The following is a 22,058-nucleotide window of genomic DNA, read 5'->3' as shown; positions in this document are numbered from 1 at the left end:
TGTGATTTACTCGAGTATTTTCTCAGTTAATGTAACAGAGTATTTGTGTTGTCGTATTGCTTCTTTTACATGTAAACGCAGGAGTTTTACATGTAATGGTGTGTTTGCACCTTATGGTCTTGGCAGGGGTGGAAGTCACTAATTACATCGACTGAAATTACTGTAATTAACTCAGTTTTTAGGGTACTTGTACTTTTACGAGTATTTTATCCAAGTCTGTAATTTTACTTGTACTTAAGAATGCATCACACCATGTAATCTACTTAGTTACTTTTAAATCATAATTGAGTACTGAGTAGAATTATTATCTAAACTTTTCATCTGCATTTTTGTAGCACCAGTAGTTTTACATGTAATTGAGTAATATTTCAAAATGTAACTGTACTCTTACCACCACTGTGTATTTGTATTTTTACTTTGGTGAAGGATCTGAAGAGTCCTTCCACCACTGACACTTCACACTGTTTATGACACTGTGTTGAATGTTTGTGTGCATCTGAAGCAAGTCATACTGGTCCTGCTGCACAAACACGTGTGTGTGTGTGTGTGAGTGAGATAGAGCAGGTTAAGGTGAGACAGTAGAGAACTCCACGCGTACGTCTTCGTTTGCACATGCAGATATTCTCAGACTTGAACTGTACACACTGAACCAACAATGTCTTAAAGACGACCGGACATGTTTTTGGAAAGTTTGAACTTTTCAAAAACATGTCAGGTCGTCTTGTAAGTTTTACATCTAAATATCAAAGCTGCTGAGGAAAATTCATTTATTACAAAAAACACCGTTTTAAATGTTCTAGAGAGGCTGAAATCAATAAATTTTAACCCAAACATTATCAGTGAGCCTGGGATATTTTTTAATTCAGTACAGTTTCTGTCCACTAGGGGTCAGACTGAGCCATGAACACACTGTACAGTTTGTTGGACATTTCTGACTGGTGGCAAAGTATTTCAGTCATTTGCACTCATGCTGTAGTTCATCAAGATGAATGTGGAACAATTAGGAAACCACCAGACCTCCCTGAACATTACCAGGTGAGAACCAGCAGCAGCTTATAAGGTCCAGTAACAAATACAGTCTGTTAATGTTAACATACAAATTGCAGTTATTTTTTCTTCTTCTTTAAAACCATTTGCCTGAAACTAACTTTAGTTTAGTTCTGTATTTTTTTTTCTCACTAAAACAAGAAAGGTTAGGAAGTAAAATAAGGTAGAAAAATCCTCACGTCAGACAAACACGGGGACAAATGTGTCCATACATTAAAAAAAAAACCAATGCAAAATAAAATATCAATAAACATACATGACTTCCACATGACTTATTATATTGTCAGTTATGATCAATCGTGGAAAGAGTACTGAAAATGTGTACATTTAGTTACATTAATGAAATATTACTCAATTACAAGTCAAACTAAAGTAAAAGTACAACATTATTCTTAAACTACTCAGAATTAGTTACTTATTGACCGCTGATGTTTAATGCATCATCAGAAGCAGACATCAATTGTGATTTCAAAATGGATTACATGGTGTAATGCATACTTATTGCCGAGTAAAATTACAGACTTGGAAAAAATACAAGTACCCAAAAGAATGACTTAATTACAGTAATTTGAGTAGTTGTAATGAGTTACTTCCACCCCTGGTTATGATTAACTGCTGACTGAAGAAAGCAGTGCTGTGTTAAAAACACGAGACTCATGGTTAGTTCATGGTGTTATTTCATGTACTGATCTTATTTTTATACGGAATGCAGCGATAAATAACGCCAGAAAAATAGACGGTAATAAACTTTTTGACAACAAAGAACTTCTGACAACGAATCAGCTGCTTGTTATAACTTCATACTCTATAAATGGACCAAACAACATCCTGTGTAGTCGTTCAGACGTACACTGGCAGGAAGAGGTTATTAATATGTCCAGTTTTATGAAAATGAACTTGACTATGTGTGTTAGATATATATTGAATTCTCCTCGCTTTAAACTCCTTCACATTTGACTCTTGCTCTTTGCTAAACTGATTGATCTCCTCCTTAAAAGTCTTTTCTGTGTCTCGAGCAGTTAGAAGCCATCATAAACACATGACTTGTTATGACTTTATTGAACATAATGAAACAGTGGACAGGCTTATATGCACACTACCTACTGTTTATATATACACATACACTATCTACGTGTTTCTCAATAAGTCGTATCAGTGAAGACACGAGGAAGGCCACCTGGAATGTGTTGACACAACAAAATCAAACGAGGTAACACAAAAGTGTCTGAACAAGGCCATTAAACTTTTCCTATAAACTGTGTATAATGAGAGGAAACGTGTGCTACAGTGGCAAATTTAAGGCAAGTTTACATTCTGGTTTGTCCTTCAATGTCCACACGCTTGTCAAAGTCGTTCAGTATGAGCCACTATATCATTTAAAACAAATAAATACAGAGCACAAGTCAATGCAAATGTGTCAGTTATAAAATCACACTGCTGAATGTGTTATCTATAGATTAACAACACTTTTTATTAAAACAGATAAAAGTGTCAGTTTATTTCCTGTTGAAAACCTCGACCCCGACATAACTTAATTAAATGGGCCACGCAGGTTTCCTGTTTAGTAGAGGAGTGTCAGATTTTACTGATTATCTTCATGGCTCTGATAGGACTGCACCTCAGATATTTCAGATTCTTTAGGCCACTTTAAATTGAACCTTTATGTCTGCGCCAGGATCAAAGTGTCAAACCAAAGGTGACTTTTTAAAACAACCTTCCTGTCTTTTTATAACATGATGTAGCTGTTGATTTAATTCTTAAAGGGTAAGTTCACCTTTAAATGAAAATGTAATCATTATCTATCTTCTTATGTGGATGGAAAGTTCGGTGAAGTTTCATAGTTTACAAAACATTTGGGGAACTTCACAGCAAAACAGCATCGCAGAATTCATCCGGAACAACTGAAGTATCAGGGACTTGCTTGAGTTTAGCTGCCAAGCTAATAGCGTAGCGTGGCGTCTTTTCAAATCAATTTGGGAGCTCAGAGCTTCTCGAGACCTGGATTACACTAGGCGAGCTGTGTGGAGCCAATATATGATTTTCTTCAATCATTTTTCATGCTTTATGTTTTCATTTTTTATGGTGAACTTCATCTATAATGTTTCTTTGTTGCCTGTTTTAAAAGTGCAATGTAAATAAAGTTGATTCAATCACACTAGTGGGACAAAAGGTGCAGGTCGGAATGATGTTTCTTGTCTTTGGCGTCCATAATTCTTAAATCACAGCTGTGTACATGTATTCAAAGCGCTACATTTAATCTTTGGATGCCGTTTATGGGAATCACTTGAATTAAGTCATGGCTACAAAATGATAACATTATTCAACAGGAAAGCAAAACTACTTTAAGTATTCACAAAAGGATCGAAATTATGTTACAAACCCCTCCTTCCAGTTCGCCCTACAGATATAATTCACTGATTGTCATCATTTTTGCACCCTGATTAAACCCATTTTTGTGCAATCATCTGCCCTTTCAGTGTGAGAGGGAAACTAACAGCTACCTGCTGAGACTCTGCCTGGGAAAGACATTTACATTGTACTTAAGTACACAAAAGGTCTGTGTTACATAACCAATCGAAGGATGGAACAAGAGTGCAACCAAACAATGAGTCACATATGGAGGGGACGGAGAGTCAAGAATGCAGCAGAACAGGGCACCGATCTGTGTGTGCGTGTGATCAACTAAGGGGGCGATAGTGTAGTAAGTAAAAGTGTGTTGTGCTACACGAGACTCCCGGGCCAGGACACCACTGTCAGCGTGACTTTATTCTTCTGCAGCTTGAGCATGGGGATGAGTGACGAGTTGTTCATTCCCACGGTTGTGGCTCCGTTCACCGCCACGATCTCATCTCCACACCTGCAGAGAACCACAGATCATTAGCACAAAGTCTGAGTGATGACAGAATACAGGAGCCGATTACATCACGTGGGGCCTAAACTTACTTGAGGCGTCCGTCAAAGTGAGCAGGCGTACCAGGCACAATGGTTTTGATGAAGAAAGGCTGCTGGCCGTGGCTCTCCTCATAGCCCCCGACGATGCTGAAGCCCCAGCTCTCGTTGTTGGTCTTCTGCAGGACGATGTCCCGGCACCAGTGCATGTGACTGAAACAACAAAAGGCAGAGTCAGAGTGCGTCTTTCACATGAAAATAAACAGAATACGCTTCAGGTGATGATGAACTGGCTCTACCTAGGTAACCCCAGCCAGCGAGTCCACAGAGGCGTCCAGTTGAGCGTGTCGTCTCGGAGTTCTTCTAAAGGGTCCAGGTCGTCCTTGCTGGCAGACTCAATGTCCTCCTCGGAGTCGTCAGACAGAGTCTGGATGACGCGGAGCACCACCTGGGACTGAGCTGTCTGAGCCTTCAGCACAGAAACAGCCTCGCTGTAGGTCAGCTGGGTCAGATCGACACCGTTGATGCTCAACAGGACGTCGCCTGAAGAAACGCAGAAGATGACGTGGACACTGACAGTTAAGATGAGCTCTGAGATCAACATGAGGAACAATTTTTCATTTTCTTAGTCAGGGGTGAACTTTATTTTCTGTTGATTCAACCAGATGGAGTCATTTTCAAAGACAATTTGCATCTACGTTAGTGGTTCAAGATTGTTTTTGTAAAGACATCTGTCAACAGTGAAACCTTTGTACAATATGAAAAAATATTGAAATTTTCTTCTTCACCCTTTTTAGGATCGCAAAACAACAAAACTGCAGCAAAAAACTGATGAGAAGTGACAGAGACAGCCGGCTGACCACATGAGTATTTAACTGTCGAGATGTGTCTGACAAAATCAACAGAATTATGATTAATGACGACAGCTGTGCTGAATAATCGGCCACATCACTGTTTAGAATTCATGATCACAGAAGAAGCTGGAGATGACACACAGCCTGAATTTGTTTGGATTTTGGACTGTTGGTGGGTAGTTGTAACACCGGCCAAAAAAACAACACCTCAAAGACCGTCACAGATCACTAGGTGTTGCCTTTTACCTCTTTTGATGGTGCCATCTCGGTGCAGACAGCCAACAGGCTGCACGCTCGTGATGTAAACGGGCAGGCGGCTGCGACAGTCCCTTCCCCCCGCGATGGTGATGCCCAGTGAGAGCCGAGGCTCCTTCTTGAGGCTCACAGTCTTCTCCTGGCTGGAAAACCCTCCTGGAGGATCCTGTTTGAACGAGGAGACAAATCAAACCAAGCAATACCTAAAATATTGATCAACATCACCGAAAGAACTGTTCATTAATTTTAATCACTGTTTTATCTTATTCTGTTTGAGTCTCTGCTTCCACTTAACTTCAGCCTCTCCAGGACACTTTGACTCGATTGACTCCTCTTACAAAACCACTCGTAGAAACAAATGTGAAACATTTGAGAAGGAGCTGAGAGGTAAGAGTAGAGGGAACGTGTGAGGATCAACACTAAGCTCTCGTAGTGGATAAGATGTGTGGAAAATGACAACTTCAACCATCCTCCTTGTTTCCCTCTGGAGTCTGTAAACCATGAGAAGGGAAGTTTAGGGGGAGGTGGGGGTTCTTCCTCCCCCCAGCAGGGAACCCATCCCCCCCAGCAAGACGAAAAGGCTCGACTCTGCAGGCGAAAGCTAACTGTTACCAGCTTTGATCCTCTGCCACGCAAAGAAACAGCCAAAAAACAACAAGACAGTGGCCCCGTAGCAGCAGAGTGAGCAGCACCCCGGGCCTTTTGATCAGGACAGAGGGAGGCCCTGGAGAGGGGCTTTCATCTTCGCTCACCGACGCAGGTGTCTGCTCTCAAAGCTTCTCACCCCCAACTGGGGGGTTGCTATTCTTTGCAGTGACAGTGTATGGTACAACCAAGTGTCACTGACAAAGGAGCGATCGTCACAATTACACTGAGTAAACAGAAACACGTAAAGTTTGTAAGATACTGCGACCAACACTGAGGCTACTGGTGTAACAGGAAGCTACGATTCCAGCAGCCAACAGCTGGCAAGGGCCCAAACAGATGTGGATATAAAATACTGTATTTAAAAGTAATTTGAGCGTCAGTTTGTGAGGAAATGATCAGTTTTACCTTCATGTAGGTGGACCGGCGCCTGAAGTACTGCGGCTCAGGCCTCCTGCCTCTGCTGCTCCCTCCTTCCTCCTGAGTCTCTGCAGGTCTCATCACCACGAAGTTCACACGCACCTCGCTCCCCTAAACACAGACAATTGAAAAGCAATTATTTCTACAGTAAAAACGTATGCAACACTTTTGCATATGTACACTATTATGTAATCTATCATGTTTTGGTGTCTGTTTTGGTGTCTATAATGAGTAACAACACATGATTGGTGTTACTGTCGACCACTTTCCGTGCCACAATCATTGAGTTTTCAGATTCAGTAATCATGGTAATGTATTATCAGGAACATAGACTTACATAGACTTATAACTGGCTTCTACCCGATGGCTGAATTCCAGCATTTTAATGAATTTACAACATTACTCATTTTATTCATTTCAGATTTGCATTGAAGTCTATGTCTAAAAAAAGTAGTTCATTTCTGCAATACTGCAAACATCCTCCTTTTATAAACGTGTCAACACATATGAGTCGAAGCAAGAGCAGAAATCAATCTTTAAACTTACAACATGCTTTAGAAAATGATTAGTGAAGATGAAGGGTATCTCATTTGTAGTTAATTAGGTTAAAATGTACAAAAATCTCTTGTCTTGAATATACCTGTATGATCTGGGCAGCGCTCTCAGGTGTACCATGCCTCAGGTCGTGTCCATTGATGGCCAACACCTTGTCATTGTTCCTCAGTTTTCCATCTTTGGCAGCCAAACCACCGGACAGCAAGTCCAAGATGAAAACGCCACTCTCATCCGACTTGCGGATGAGTTTGATACCAAGTGGTTCGCTGCGCTGACTCTTCATTAACGTCACCTGCAGGACCGTGCCAGGGTTGTGATTGGAGGTAGTGTTGCCATGGGGACTGTGAGAGGGCTGCGAGGCGGTGGAAGAGGAAGGGTGGTGATCAGACCGCGGCTCCCTCGTTTTGAAACCTTTCTCCTGCATAACGGTGAGCTTGAGGAGGGAAGGCAGTCGTAGTACTGCCATGGCCCGGGCGTGGGGGACTGACGCCAAACTGATGTCATTCACCTGGAAACACAACACCGGGGAGAGGGGAAACAACAGGGTCAGTGGTGGAGCAGCTTGGCAGAAACAAGGCAGCATACACTGTACATGTTCACCACAGCTACAGCAAGTTATGAGGAGCGATACAGCAACTTATAACCATACTTTTCCTGCACTACAGTTGTACATATCTGACTTTCCTTATCGCTATTCTATATTAAAATGATCAGATCAATAATATTTGCCTCTGTGAGAGCCTGTCAAAATGATAATTGCCTTAAAAAAAAATCAATGCATCAATTCGAGGGGAAGAGGAAGATTGAGTTTCAAGATCTTAATGATGCAATCTTCTCTCATCTTCACCGTATCTCCTTACATCCACCAGCTTTCCAACAAGAGCCAAAAACAGCAGCTAATGTTTCACATCCTGAAGGCAGCGCGTTGCCCGGCGGGGTTTTGTTTTCATTTCTAGGTTTGGAATTTGTTAACTTTAGAGGATTTTGGAGGACACACTGAAGCGGAGGTGCCAGCGTCGAGGCTGAAATAGTCTCTGAGCTCGGTTTACTGCGGTACCATGTTCAAGGAGAACCGGAGGGTGGAAATCCAAGGAGGGGGACATTGTTGGAAGAGGAGAAACCACAACTTATTAAAATCTCAATGTAATTCATATGCTGCAGGCCAACTTCTCCTCTGAGGGTTACACAACTGTTACCACAAATAAAACATGAAACCAAACAAAAAATGATTTTTGTAATTCTTATGCATTTATGAGTACTGACATTGACCTCTAATATTTAGCAATAAACTGCTGAAATGCTTTAGTGGCACTAAAGCTGCAAGAATTAGTCAATTAATTGCTGAGTTGCTTACTGGAAAAACCTTAAACTGTTACAGAAATTGTAATACTTTGTCATTTTTTTCAAACATTTGATGACTCCAGGAGGATTTGGGGGTTTGGACAACTGGTCAGACACAACACGACATTAAACAACATCACACTGGGCTGCATAATATTGTACTGTTATGCAGTTTGAACTGTTTTCTGATCTTTTATAAACCAAATGATTAATCCAGTGATCGGAAAAAAAAAATTAACCAATAATGGAAAAAGACATTAGATTACCAATAGCAGCACAATATATTATTAATACCATGTGAAACCTCATCACTTTATTGTTTCATGATAATTCAAAACATTTTACAACATTTTAGCACACCCTCTCAAACAGATGTCAGTCTGTGACAGCAGCCAGGTACATTTGTTTCCACTGACTCAATGTGTTTGACTCGGCCGTCCTAACCACGCCTTGTTACCAGGGAGCCAAAACTTGTTTATCTTGAATATCTACTTTCCCGCTTTAGAGCACTTTGTTTACACTACCACAAAAACACAGTGACAAAGTGTTGATGCAAAAACATGTTGGACTGTGTCACAGTTTGCCACCAGGATCCCTTCTGAATTCCCATGCTGAAGAAGTGAATACCTGATACTAAGTCCCTCTCTCACCTCTAAGATGTGGTCTCCTGGGGCCAGTCGGCCATCACGAGCTGCCAGCGAGTCTCTGACAATCTCCTGGATGACTATGTTCCCCAGCGGTGTGTCTTTCCCCCCCACGATGCGGAGGCCCAGCTCCTCCTCCGGCTCCTCTCTGAACAGCTCCACCACGTTGGCCTCGGCCACCAGACTGGACCGCAGGGGGGTGTTGTCTGGAGTGAGGAGGAACAGAGAACCAGGTGGGATAAATATGACTGCATCACCCATTTATCAAAAAAATACTTAGCTCTCACAGGCTGAGTTGCATCTTCTAAACATTATTGGCAGCATCATAAAATACTTAGTCAAATACGGAACATTGCCAAGGTCAGATCACTCCTGTCTGCAGCCACCTTACTTACTAAAAATCCTCATTTGCCCAACAGCCACAAGAATCGATCAACTGCCCTCAACTTACTGGATTCAGGGTTCTAAGAAGAGCTAGAAAATGGGCGCATGTCCCCTGTATTCTCCTAGCCTCATTGCGCTGGTTACCATTGTTTTTAAATCACTGATCGACCTTCCCCCTTCTGATAATGACCTTTTTGCCTCTTATACTCCTGCTACCTCAGCTCCCTTTCCCTTTCTGTTTTCATGCCCTTGAAGCACTTTGTAAACTTGTTTTTGAAAAGGGCTATGTCAATAAAGCTTATTATCATCATCATTATTACTACTATTATAATCATAATAGTAAACATCCTGTATGTGATAATACAGTTAAAATAAAAATGATCTAGTCATCATTCCTATCCGAAGTTGTAACATTATTAATCTGGGAATGCAACACCGTCAAACAACACAGATTTTAACAGATCCCACGTTAGCTCAGTTTGCAGACAAACTTCCTGGTTCAAATTTGTCCAAACATGGTATTACATGCACGCAGTTTTATCATGAAGTGAGGGATCATTTCATTTCAGGTGTCACCTTCACTTTCACCAACCAAATAAAGTGGTTTGGATCATTTGCCTGCACCATCGGATTTCTTTGTAGTGACGTCACCAGACATGTCTCAGATCTGAACAATTACTGAATGTCAACTATGCAGGATTTTCCCAGAAAACTCAAAAAAATAATCCCTCTCAGCTATCAATTTGACCTTAGAGTATTTAAGGGTATTTTGCCTGTATAGTATTATTTTGCATTGTCTGGGGCATTTTCAGACATCAGCAACTTGAAGAAACTTAGCTGATGATCTTTCCTAGGTCATCAAATATTGACACTCGTTTGGGTGACTCACGAACCCAAACGCATCAGTTATTGATGACCTGTAAATGACAATTTACAATCACCTATCTTACTCCAGAATCCCGTACTGTACCTGGTGTGTTGACAGACAACAACAGACAAATCCTCCATAGTGAGCCGTTAAGTAAATAAATGACTGCTAGAACGATAAAATACGGCCCATGTTGGAACTAAACCTGTAATTATCCTTTATGACAGCACCATTTACAGCATACCATTGAGTGATTATTATGTAATAAGTGAAAAGGTTCTCTTAATCATATCTGTCACAGTACATACACCAAGTAAAAGGAATACGCTGACATTTTCTGTTGCGTTGTTTGTACTAAGAGATAAACTGAGCATATCTTGTACTAATCTCCTTACTGAGAAGCAAAGAGATAGATGCTGATTTCTTCTTCTAATCTCAAAGAGAAACAGCAAGAAAACAAATTCTGGAGAAAAAACCTTTACAGAGGAAGCCATTTGTTTTGACGTTTGTTTTTACAGCACACAGTTCGCAGTAAAATAGATGAGAAATGAAATGGAACTTCTCTTGTGATAAACTGCACAAGTTTTAGCACATTGAATGGTATCTCAGCCTTAGGATTGATCTGTACAAGTATTTACATGCTACAGATAACTCAAGAGCATTGCTATCATTCTGTCTGACCTGGATGAGTCAACATGCTGACTTTTGATAAATATAAACTTAACTATACATTTAAAATTGTAAGTTAATTGTCTTTCACTTCCTTCTGTAGAGATTGCAAGAGCATACAACAGTCATTTGGTTAAAATAGTGATTCAATGACAACAATGCCAACGTCTCTATAGACAATGATTACCAGTTGCCTGGAAACTATGTCTAATGGACTTTGGTCTTTGGTAGTGGTTTGTACGGTGCTTTTATGGGTTTCCCCTGGGATAAGACTGTCTGGTTAAAACATCTGTGAGATGGTGCAAGTTCCTACAACTTGGCTGATGATTCACCTGCGACAGACTCAAAGCCTCAAGGCTAAAAACATCAGCAATTCCCGTCTGTGTGTTTTGACAGCCACCCCCACTGAAGGGGACGGGTATGAGGATTTAGGTTATTTGCAATCATACCCAGACTGTTTCCATTCAGACTAGAAGCTTCTATTACTATTAGGTGTCACCAGAGACATTATAAGAGAACTGAGTAACATATCAGCCAATCCTGTTGTACTGATGTGAGCGGAGATTAAAGACAGTTTCAGCTGGTTTGGTGCGTCTTAAAGCTGCCATGTGAGAACAATGTTATTGTAGACAAATGTGTAAGGCACTGCAGATGGACAAATGTTTTGTTTTTGTAATGTTTATGTATTGGGAAATGAAATGAAGACAAAGTAGTCAGTAGCCGTAATATAGATAATTGACGATGCCATACACTGAGATGCATTGTGATGCATTGAGAATTATTCTGCATTTGAAGCATTGACAGCTGATACGTAATCCAATCGAATCATGAGGCCAGTGGAGAGTCACACCTCTAGTGCACACATGGGGAACAAAGCTTTAAAACCTTCCTTAGGGTGAAGTCAACACATTTTTTTTTTTTTTTAGATTTGACTTTGTTATCACTGAGAACAAGCATAACTAAAACAGATTGTTGTGTTTGTGTCTATGTGGGTAGAAAAGAAAAGAAAGCTGGTGTGTGTGATAAAAATGACTCCATACCATCCTCGCTCTCTTCATAGGCGGGATTAATCAGTCCAGGCTCGGGCTGATCTCTGGTGGGATTTCGGGACAGAGACGCTGAATGTTTAGCATCACCAGACGACTCCCCGTCACTCTTACGTCCCTTTAGCTCGTTCCATGAGGGCCTCTTCCTTTTCTCTGCTTCCTCCCTCAGTCTTCTAAAAACAGGACATCTGAGGAGAGACAGGAACATGGAGGAAATGTGGCTGATGACTGAGCAGAGGTTTAACTCTTCTAGAAACACTTTATGGTATAATGGAAAGGGATGTTCTTAAATGTCAGGAATGGATGAACACATAAATGCAGACAAGAGGAGACAAAAAGAAAAAATGAGAATATATACACAGTATTCAGTAGAGAAGCACTGTGCAGTTTTACTGCATTGCAGGGTGTCTGGTGAGACAGGTTGAGTCTGATTAAGTCAGTCGGAGTGCTGGGACTGCTGCTTGTTCCTCATGCCTGAACTTTGTCTCCTCACTGTTTGCACAGAGAGGCTGCAGCAGGGCAATCTGCCACCCACAGCTGACTGCGTCACGGCTGGCCACCAGGATGATAAGCACCACACTGGCCATGTGAACAACACTACTGCTGACCTGCAGCTTGCCTCCAGCTCAATAATAACTAGTTTGTGTGTTCATACAGGAACTGAACAAGGAGGAATAAATAGCACAGCTTCAAAGAGGGAAAACACAGTCTGAAAAAGGGCACGAAGAGGAGAAACAAACCATTCTTGAGAGGAGACAGAATTCTTCTGTCATGACTTAAAACAGTGAACTTCAGAGGTGCCATTAGGTGGATGTTGTTAGACTAATCATAACAATGCTGTTTCCCCCCATGCTTTCAGTCCTTGTGATAAGCTAACCCAGTTCTGGCTGTAGCTTCATATTTGACAAACAAATATGAGAATGATATCAACCGTCTTATCTAACTCTTTGAAAGAAAGCACACTGCTAGAAATATTTAACTATTCCTTTTGTGGGGTTTGTTTTCAGTGGATAGTAGGAAGCCCAAGTTCAAAACCCATGAGCACCAGAGACAATCTTTGGTGGATCTATACAAGGTCCAGGAACATCACTGTATGATCCTATTAACATGCCACCTGTCTTGTACTATAACATACTACTAACTGTGATGTAAAACTCTTCAGATGTACTTTCCCTGATGTTCCTTATATACCTTCATCTCTATTTAAATCAATGCCTCAAATCCCTGCTAAAAGCCTCCCACTGTCTTATGACAAAACTTCAGTATACTGATGTCATGTCTCCCCATTTCTTACATCATCCATGTGTTGCCTTTGTATTCTGTGTGAAACAGTCTGTTGTTGGTTGGTTGCTTCTCCAGCTGCAGCATAATAAACAAGAAGCTTCTGCTTGAGGCAAGGTCAGCCTCAGCCTTGATTTGACTTTTCTACAGCAAGCTACAGAGGTGACTGAAGGGTCAAATTGATGTTTTTGTGTGTGCAGGATTACATTACATATACAAAACAGCTGCTCGTGATGTTGTGAATAGGGATACGCCGATTATAACATACTGGGCTGATACTCATTGTGATGTTTAAAATAACAATCTGCCAACAGCTGATACCAATACTGATATTTTTGTTATTTTTCTTTTGTGTCAAACAAAGAGAAACACTCGACTGTTTTAAAATCATTCAGCTCTTCAAAAGCTCAAATTAGATCATAAGACTAATTTAATTGCTTTCTTTTGCGCCCAAATTATTTATATATATATCTTTTAATAACATTATGGCCTTTATAGCTTGCTTTACAACTACTTACTCAATGACAGGAAGTTTTCAGCACTCAAATAACTTTCCAAACTGATGGCAGGGATGTCGTGAGGCAGTAGCTCAGGGACGTGCCAGGGCAAAATTGATGTGACAGAGAGATACATCAGCCTCTGCCATCACTTAATATCATCTTATTTACTGATTGACTGATATAGGTGCATCCCTTGATGTGAACACTGAACACCCCTGAGTATTTGATAAAGACATGGAACATATTTCTTAAACATACGCTGTGGCCAATAGTTTCAGCCAAGTAAAGGTCAAACAATATCCCCTGAACATGCTGTCTGCATACCATCCCTAGTCTTACCTGTTGTGCAGGTGAGGCTGCAGTTCACAGCGCTGCATCTGCTGCTGACACTCTGTATTGTGGGGGCACATCACAGTCAGCTTGTCCAGCAGGTTCCTGACCAGCAGGCTGGAGGGACGGCACTGGTGCAGCTGCAGCCGCTGGCGGTCAACGGGGCAAAAGTCCTGCTCTTTCAAGAAGTTACTCAGACAGTGAAAGCAATATGTGTGGCCACAAGGAGTGTCCATAGGTCTGATGAGGGGCTGCAGACAGATGTGGCAAACCAGTTCATCGTCCACATCATCCTGGTACTCGTACAGGTGGCTTTCCAGGCCATCATGCTGCTGGCCACACTCCTTACAGACCCGCGCCCACGACAGACCTGGAGCGCTGCCGGCAGCTTTGGTTTCAGTTGTAGCCATGAGCTGATTGAAATCAGTCCAAACTTGTTTGTTTTTGGGAAAAAAATGACTTCCTCTTATCTCCGTAAAAACCTTGTTTGATAAACTTCACGAGAATGTGTCTGCATGTCCAAAGCTAAAATCCATTCCGAAATCCAAACCCGAAAAAATGATCCAGAGTCAAAAATGTTATCTCCACGTCTTCATCTTGATTTTCTGTTGAGAGAGAAACACAGTAAGCTCCAAAGCAGAAGTTGGACTATTTCTACTCATACCGACCAGCTCCACAGGAAATGACAAATCCACAGAGCAACAGCAATATGGCACCGAGCTGCAGCTGCTTCCTCTCAGCTAGTTTCCTGAGGGACAAAAGGAATTCTCATCTCAGCTAAAAAAGTCGCCGTGCTCCACTCTGAAAGGGCTAAACTCTGTGAAATGAGGCAAGAGAAAACCAGACTAGAGTCAAACCCCTGCTAATGGGAAGGAACAAAGGCATGGCGCTACACGAGAGTAAGAATTTTGAATGAACTGGGCAGAAATACAACCCCCATCACTAATGACCCCTTGCACCCAATCGGCAGTGGTCTCCATCCCTTTGTGCAGCTCCTAATCTCCTTTAATTCCATCACATAAGGGGACTGCTGATTAGGAATGCATTCCTCTGAGAAACTTTTGGCCACACCAAATATATTTAATAACCTCAAATGACACCAAATACATAGAGTTAAACTTTATACAACTTTCGCTGGTTTTGAAAGAGCTCAATTTCACCCATCTTGTGTCTAAAGGGGAATCAACAAAAAAAAGTATCTTGTAGTTTCTTTAAATAGCTTTGATAAATTGCATTCAATAAAACATCTGTGTAGATTTTGAACAAAATTAAATGTAAGGAGTGGACATTTATTGACTGCTCATTATGTTAGGATGCAAAAAGCGCCATTAGGTTTCAGTAAATTCCTTTTGTACAATTAAAGCCAATAGTTTTACACCGGACACCTTCAAAGGCATCTATTTATAAGAACTTGTCTGAGGGACTGAAGTAGCCCAGAAGTGTACAAAACAACACCTAAAAACATGAAGGAACAGAGAAAATTGTTCTCTTGCACACGAAAAAGACAAAAAATAAGCCACTACAATGAACTCACTACCTCCAGTTCCCCTCCCTTTGTAAACCCCAGTCAAGATTTCAGCCACAAAGAGACTTCTTTATCTTCAGAGTTACTGCCTTGGAGCGACTCACCCGAGATGATATCTCTGTTGTCAAGCGCCCAGTAGCGACTGCACGCAAACGAGACTCTAGCCTCGCAGCTGCCTGAAGCCTGAATGAAACCAGAGCCCTGCCTCTCCAGCAGCACACCGTCAGAATAATGTCTAGTGTGTGTGTGTGTTTCTGTGTGTGTGGAGGGGCATATATTTGTGTGTATGGGAATGGATGTGTATGAGGTCTGACTGCACCGGTGTAAGGAATGCAGAGGGGAATTGGTGTAACTAGGCAGAGTGAGCGTAAAGCAGAAGTGTTCCTTCAGCATCTGTCAATGCGAGTGAACGTGTGTGTGTGTGTGTGTGTGTGTGTGTGTGTGTGTGTGTGTGTGTGTGTGTGTGAATGTGTGTGTTTGGGGGGTTGGGGACTCAGACTGCTGATGTTGCATAACTGCAGGTAAAGTACTCTCAGTGGCTGAATGACTGCAAACACACAGGAGCGATTACAAATATGTGTGCGCACACATGCCTCTCCACATAAGTGCACACCAGCTGAGGTCACACAGGCCTTCTTTCTCTCTTTGTCTTCACTTTGTACAAGTGATACCTTGTCCTGTAACAGATAGGGGTCATGGATCCTGTAGCACACAGAGGGATGTGCAGTAGGAACCAGGTTGTGCTCCATTTATTTGAAAATCACATGACCTGGAGCAAGAATGTGAAACAACAGATAAACATACAATATACTTACATTGAATACAATGTGCTGCCCTGTTGCAAAAGGTACAGTCAGTTCCCTTTTCAAGAAACCATTCTTTCCTATCGAGGTGTATTATTTGCTTTGTGATTGAGTGACAACGTGAACTAGCCCGGAGACACAGCCAACTAAAGACAGCACCCAGTAGGTTTCACTGAAGATGCAGCATGTCTTCAGTGGAGCTGAGGTTCACTTCACAGGAAGACACGCAGTGACCACGTAAACCCTCCTGATTACCGTGACTGAAGGTTGCTATTGGCTCTGTAACGATCCATCACTGTACACCAACACCACACTGACACAGCAGTATATCTCCACGTTTCTCAAGGATGCAGGCAGCAATACATCAATAAAGGGTCTCGTCTTTCTCGGGATCCTCCACATGAAATGGAGACTTGTCAAAATGCAAAAGCTTAATGTAAAAAAGTGAATGGCAGAAACAATTAGTAGATTGACTGATTAGTCAATTAATCAATTAGTCAACAGCTTTTTAAATGTGAGCTTTGCTGCTTGACTGAAGCTAACTTAGGGTTACAGACTGTTGGTCAGACATCTTAAAGCTGATTTATGGTTTCGCACAGGCTCTACACAGAGCCTACAGCATAATCTATGCAAGAGGCCTACATGTGCGCTGGAGGTTGGGGTTACAGCAGTAGCGGAGTTTGGATGCAGGACTTCGTTTAGGTAAGGAAGTGTTTGCCTTTGGGTTGCTGGTGAAGGTGCAGACTGCACTTCAAACATCCAGCCCATCCACTCTCTCTGGTCCAGAGATACTCCAGCAGCGAAAAGTATTATAACTGGAGAAGAGCAACAGCTGGCCAGTCAGGAGAGACTGCAACAGCCGAAGAGGTTGGTTTGTTTACCGGGGAAACTACAGGTCACAATGTCCTGTATTAGCACCGCTGCTTAGCACCAGAGGAGAAGTCGGTAACGATGCCAGCTAGTAGGGATGCTACCAAGTGGACCAATTATAGTCGTTGCAATCTGTGTCACTGCGATGTGCAGTTACATTACTGGGGAGGAGCACATCAGCTGTCACTGCACCGAAATGCAGTCAATAGTCAATAGGATATGTAGAATAAATCTATATAATTATCATGAACAGCCTCCTAATTAGTCAAACAAATTAAAGTAACAAGTGATAATAAAAACAACACAGGCAAATGAGCAACACAAGACAGATTTGTAATCGATGGAATGAAATATGCCTCCACTGGTTCAGAGTAAACCAGACTTAATGAGGGAACGCCTTATCCAAATCAAATGCCTTGTAATCATGTGACAGTCTAAGCTTTGGAGGGAAATGTCTGTGGCCCTTCGGTGTCCTCCGGTCTCCAAGAGGATTACCCGTGTTGGCGTTCCTTCAAAGCTGAGCCAAATCACTCGCTTTCATGGTTGATATGAGTGAGTCACATGTGCCGACACACCTTCGTTGAACACAGGTGAGGCCACGTTAGATTAATAGTCTCCACAAGAGCGCATGAGACAGAGGTAGACATGACACACACATCCTATCTTACACCACTGTCTGGTATGAACAATAAAAATAACACATAAGTAAGTACAGCATATTAAACGGAAAATGAATCAAATTACTACATAATGACTCTTAATCATCAGTGTCTCCGTATGACATGATCGGGTGATAAGCTCCAGCATGTCTTAGATTACACTTCTATGGCTTCACCAAATGTTCAGCACTTATCAGAGTTATGAGAATATCTTCTATGATCAGTGCCTGTCTTAAATCTAGAGCCCTGTTTCCTTTGTAATTGAAATAAAACAGCATCTATTTTGGGCGCTGTTTGAATATTATGTAACTGCTATAGCAACAACATGCAAAGTCGTATGCTTTGACTACAATGACCAATATTTGCATTTCATATCCACGCCAAACAAACCATCTGAGGGACATTAAACCTGTCATTCAAGTGTTTCCACTCAAACCTCTTCCCACTTTGTACATTCATACACCCGAACCAGCTGGACTCTCAGCCTCACTGCAGAGATGCACGCGTGTTGTGGTACCAGTGATTCGCCTACAAATCACACACACTGAGGTTAAGCTTGTATTCACAGGGCCTCTGAGCCTCCCGCTGTACAATAGCCTTACTGCACATACCAAACAAACACCACCCATGGCCTTAACTTATCATCAGACAAGGATGATGACAGCATGACTGGCAGAAGGTGACCGTTCTTCAAACACACAAGTTTCTAATTTCCTACAGAGGAAGTCACCAACTGAACCAACCAATTAAAGCACAAATGAGTACTGATGCTAAGCTGATGACAGATTTTACTCAGAATAGATATGTATACGATGGTGAAATACGGCTGATTGGGATCACAATTTTCACTGATAAAGAAAACTATTAAAATCATGATGATATGACATATGTTGGGGTCTGAACCAAACAAATATGTTTGCTTACATCTGGAGAACAAGACTTGTAGGTCAGGATATTTCACAGATTTGATCTTGAGCAATTAATTGCAGCCTAAACGCTTCTACTATCTAGTCTGTGTATTTGCAACAGCTACTGTATCAATGACAAAATACTTGAATATTCCTATCAAAAAGAAAAAAATACAGCCAAATGTTTGACATTAATGCGTAGCTTGACATGATCATTATAAATTAAGCCAAGTTCAGCATTTGTGCCTCTTTTGTATGTTGACCAACGGAATGACTGTTGAGCTGCAGCAATAAATCAATTACTGTCAACTATTTAATGAATCCCAACAGTTTGAGTAACTTTTTAAGAAAAAACAAGTCAAACATCTCTATTCAATCTTCTTAAATGTGGATATTTTCTGGTTTCTATACTCTCTGTAACAGCAAAATGAATAGTTTTGTGTTGTGGACAAAACAAGACATTTGAGGGACTTTAGGAAGTACTTCTCATCATTTTCTGATATCCTACAGAACAAACAACGCATTGATAAATTGAGAACATGATCCGACAGTCGGGATGGGACGACAGAAGATTTTCATCACGGATCATGATACAAAAAAGATTTATTTATTCTGAATCTCCTGAGTCTGTCATCGTCTGAAGGCATGGCTTGTACAAAAACACGTTAAATCAGATGTGTGTTATTACTACAGATTCCCATCTAAGAGCGACAGGGAGATGATGTTACCACCATGTATTTATCCTCTTTTTGAGTGCGGAGACCTCATGAAAAACATTTGTTATGGAAAAAACATAAGGTTAAAGTGATTCCAGTATGTTTTGATTCAATTTTAAGAGTTTTAAAATATATTTTTGATGATTATATGGATAATAACGTGAATCGCATTTATGTTATAGACAGGGTAATCATGACATTAAATATTCATATCCATCTGATGACTATCCGACAATGAAAATCCCTGAATGATTGCATTTCTCACAAGCTTTGACAATATTGATGAAGTGCTTATGCATGTTAAGTTGTGACTTGTCCTAAAAAAGGCAGCTCGTACAGATACTGTTGAGCAGTAATGGGTTATATGTATAAACTAATCATACATGTTTAATAACTACATCAACTGAATACCTGTAGTGGAGCAAAGAAGTATAATATTTCCCCCTGGAGTGCAGTGAAGTGTGAAGCAGCATTACATGGAAATACTCAACTGTACCCACATGTACATGTACATGTACTTCCAACACACAGAGGTATAAATCAATTCACCATTAGTTCATGCTCAGTAACAGTCAGAGGGACATTTTGTAATCACTCTCCTGCCTGCCTTGGATGTGTGTGTTGTCACTGGGACCATAAATAACTCACTGCCCCTCTGTCCTGTCAGCTCTTGGCTGTCGGTTTGTCCCCTAATCACTACAACAACGTGACAGATCCAGATGACAGAAGAGGCAATAAAAGTTAGCCTTCATAGTTTTTCGCTCACATCGACGGTATGACGGTGGGAAACCACCACGAACATGGCTTCACCTTCGTGTAAACCTGCTGAGACGGCGCTAACTGCTACACACACCTTGAGGACGGGAACTCACTTTTTTTCTGTCACACTGTGTGCCCCAATGCGCCCACATTTCACTATTAAACACGGGCTGTGCGCTCGCTTAAAAGTGTGGAACAGCTTTGTTTGAGGGTTAATAACACGAAAGAGGAGATTTGGCTCAAGTCGAGACCGAAACTGGTCTTACCTGTGTGAAGGTTGTTTTCCGGAAGCAGCTAACGTGCGGGCTAGCTAAAACAAAGACATCAGTGTGAAGTCTGAAGATAACGACTTTTTAAAAAAGCAGCACGAAACACCGGACAGCATCCACAGCAAAACGCCGAGGTCGCGTTTCTTTCTCTCTTTTTTTTTTTTTTTCCTTTACCGCATTGCTGTCGGTGAATTAGCACAGCCCTCCGTCCCAGGTGTGGTTCAACCTACAGGCGGAGGCTGGGCGACTTTCCCAGTTTCGAGCAAACATACTTGAGCCAAGAGCCGTTGAGCTGCACAGTCAGGAAGAAGAAGACGAAGAAGGAGGAGGAGAAGAAGAAGTAGGAGAAGAAGGAGAAGAAGGAGAAGAAGAAGAAGAGGTCCAGGCAGGTGTACACACAGCACTCATCTGCCCTGTGGCTCATGTGTCTGCAGTGTTACCTTTACCTCCCCCCTCTCTCACTCTCTTCTCACTACAACACTACAATTAAATAAGCATTATTGTTACTATGACTTTACAAACATAATAGTCCATTAAAGGTGCAATAGGTAGGTTTTAGAGAAGACATTTTAATCAGAGGAGAAGGGTCTTCAATGACAGATTTTTATGTCCTTAGACCTTATAATTTATGATGACTTATTTAAGATTCTTTGATCGTTAATTATGCTCATATGTATATACAGTCTATTCTTACCTTTTTATTATATTGTTTTTACTATGATTATTGTTTATTGTAATATTACTGTCCTTTGGCTGCTGTGGCAAAGAACTTTCCCCATTCGCGGGACAGTAAAGGAATTCTGATTCTGATTCCTATCTGTGATGTGATTAAAAATATTTGTTCCCTCGCGAATTAAGTATTAAAGTGATGTCACTACATTTTAATCAATAGAGAAAGTTTGATTTTTTGATTTTTTTGTCTATACAGACATAAAACAGTACAGACAGAAAAAATAAACATCTTAAAGGGGCAGTGTATTGTTTTGGAGAGGAAATTCAAACTCAGAAGTTTGATATTTACACTATAAATGAGGTAATAATACAAACTCAGAAATATTTTTTTTTTCCATAACTGAATACAGATGCTGTTCTAATAGGAAAATAGGGTCCCAGAACACTCTTTGAAGCTTGAGAGGTGGCAGGGTCCGCCACATATAAACAAAGCAAAACAGGATGAAAGTGTGTTGTCCTTTAAGGTCAGTTTGTCAATGAAGATCTTTCTTTTCTTATTAAGCTTTCTTTCCCAAAACTACATAGTGCACCTTTACAGGACAACATAATTGCATACCATTTGACTTTGTTTATATGTGGCGGACCCTGCCATCTTTCTAGCTTCAACCAGTGCTCTGAGGTCCTTATGTTCCTCTGAGAACAGCTTGTTCTGTTATGGAAGGCTGAGTTTGTTGCATAAGTATGGATAATATAATATGATACAATATAAGATAAGATAAGATAAGACAAGATAAGATAATAGTATGAATACTGCAGCATGATGCACTTAATGACATATATTACTTATATATGACTATATCTTGACCTTTATAACTAACTTACTCAATTGAATTTTTACTACAGAACATATACTTGTATATGTAGTCGATAATTCTTCTGCACTTTCACTTTAATAGGGTTTTGAATCCAGGACTAACTTGTAATTGAGAAGCTACTTTTACATTGTTGTATCAGGTACCTTCATTTAAAGGAGCACTCTGTAGTTTTGGGGAACACATTTTAACCAGAAGAGAAAGACCTTCATTGACTGATTTTTTAAATGCCTAAACAAACTAACCTGAGACAAAGTGTCATACTGTTTCACTTTGT

The 22,058-nt window shown here is 41.0% G+C and overlaps 1 protein-coding gene across 2 annotated transcripts; it reads right to left on the bottom strand.

Annotated features, from left to right (window-relative positions):
• Positions 1-1,304: 1,304 nt before the first annotated feature.
• Positions 1,305-20,675, bottom strand: lnx2b (ligand of numb-protein X 2b). 2 transcript variants are annotated; one of them, XM_030396670.1, is made up of 10 exons: positions 20,235-20,675; positions 13,738-14,333; positions 11,612-11,805; positions 8,657-8,856; positions 6,751-7,173; positions 6,099-6,221; positions 5,037-5,211; positions 4,236-4,479; positions 3,991-4,149; positions 1,305-3,904 (listed from the first exon to the last, which is right to left on the bottom strand). In XM_030396670.1, exons 2-10 carry the CDS (start codon positions 14,136-14,138, stop codon positions 3,769-3,771), a joined length of 2,055 nt encoding a protein of 684 aa, XP_030252530.1. In that variant the 5' UTR covers positions 14,139-14,333; positions 20,235-20,675; the 3' UTR covers positions 1,305-3,768. The 2 variants fall into 2 exon arrangements, with proteins under 2 accessions (XP_030252530.1, XP_030252531.1); XM_030396671.1 differs by lacking the exon at positions 20,235-20,675 and adding an exon at positions 15,358-15,617.
• Positions 20,676-22,058: the final 1,383 nt, after the last annotated feature.

Source organism: Sparus aurata, chromosome 18, assembly GCF_900880675.1.
Source record: "Sparus aurata chromosome 18, fSpaAur1.1, whole genome shotgun sequence".
In the NCBI taxonomy this organism is placed as follows: domain Eukaryota; kingdom Metazoa; phylum Chordata; class Actinopteri; order Spariformes; family Sparidae; genus Sparus; species Sparus aurata.
The sequence above is the reverse complement of the archived record's forward strand: the minus strand, read 5'-3'. Positions and strand labels throughout refer to the sequence as shown.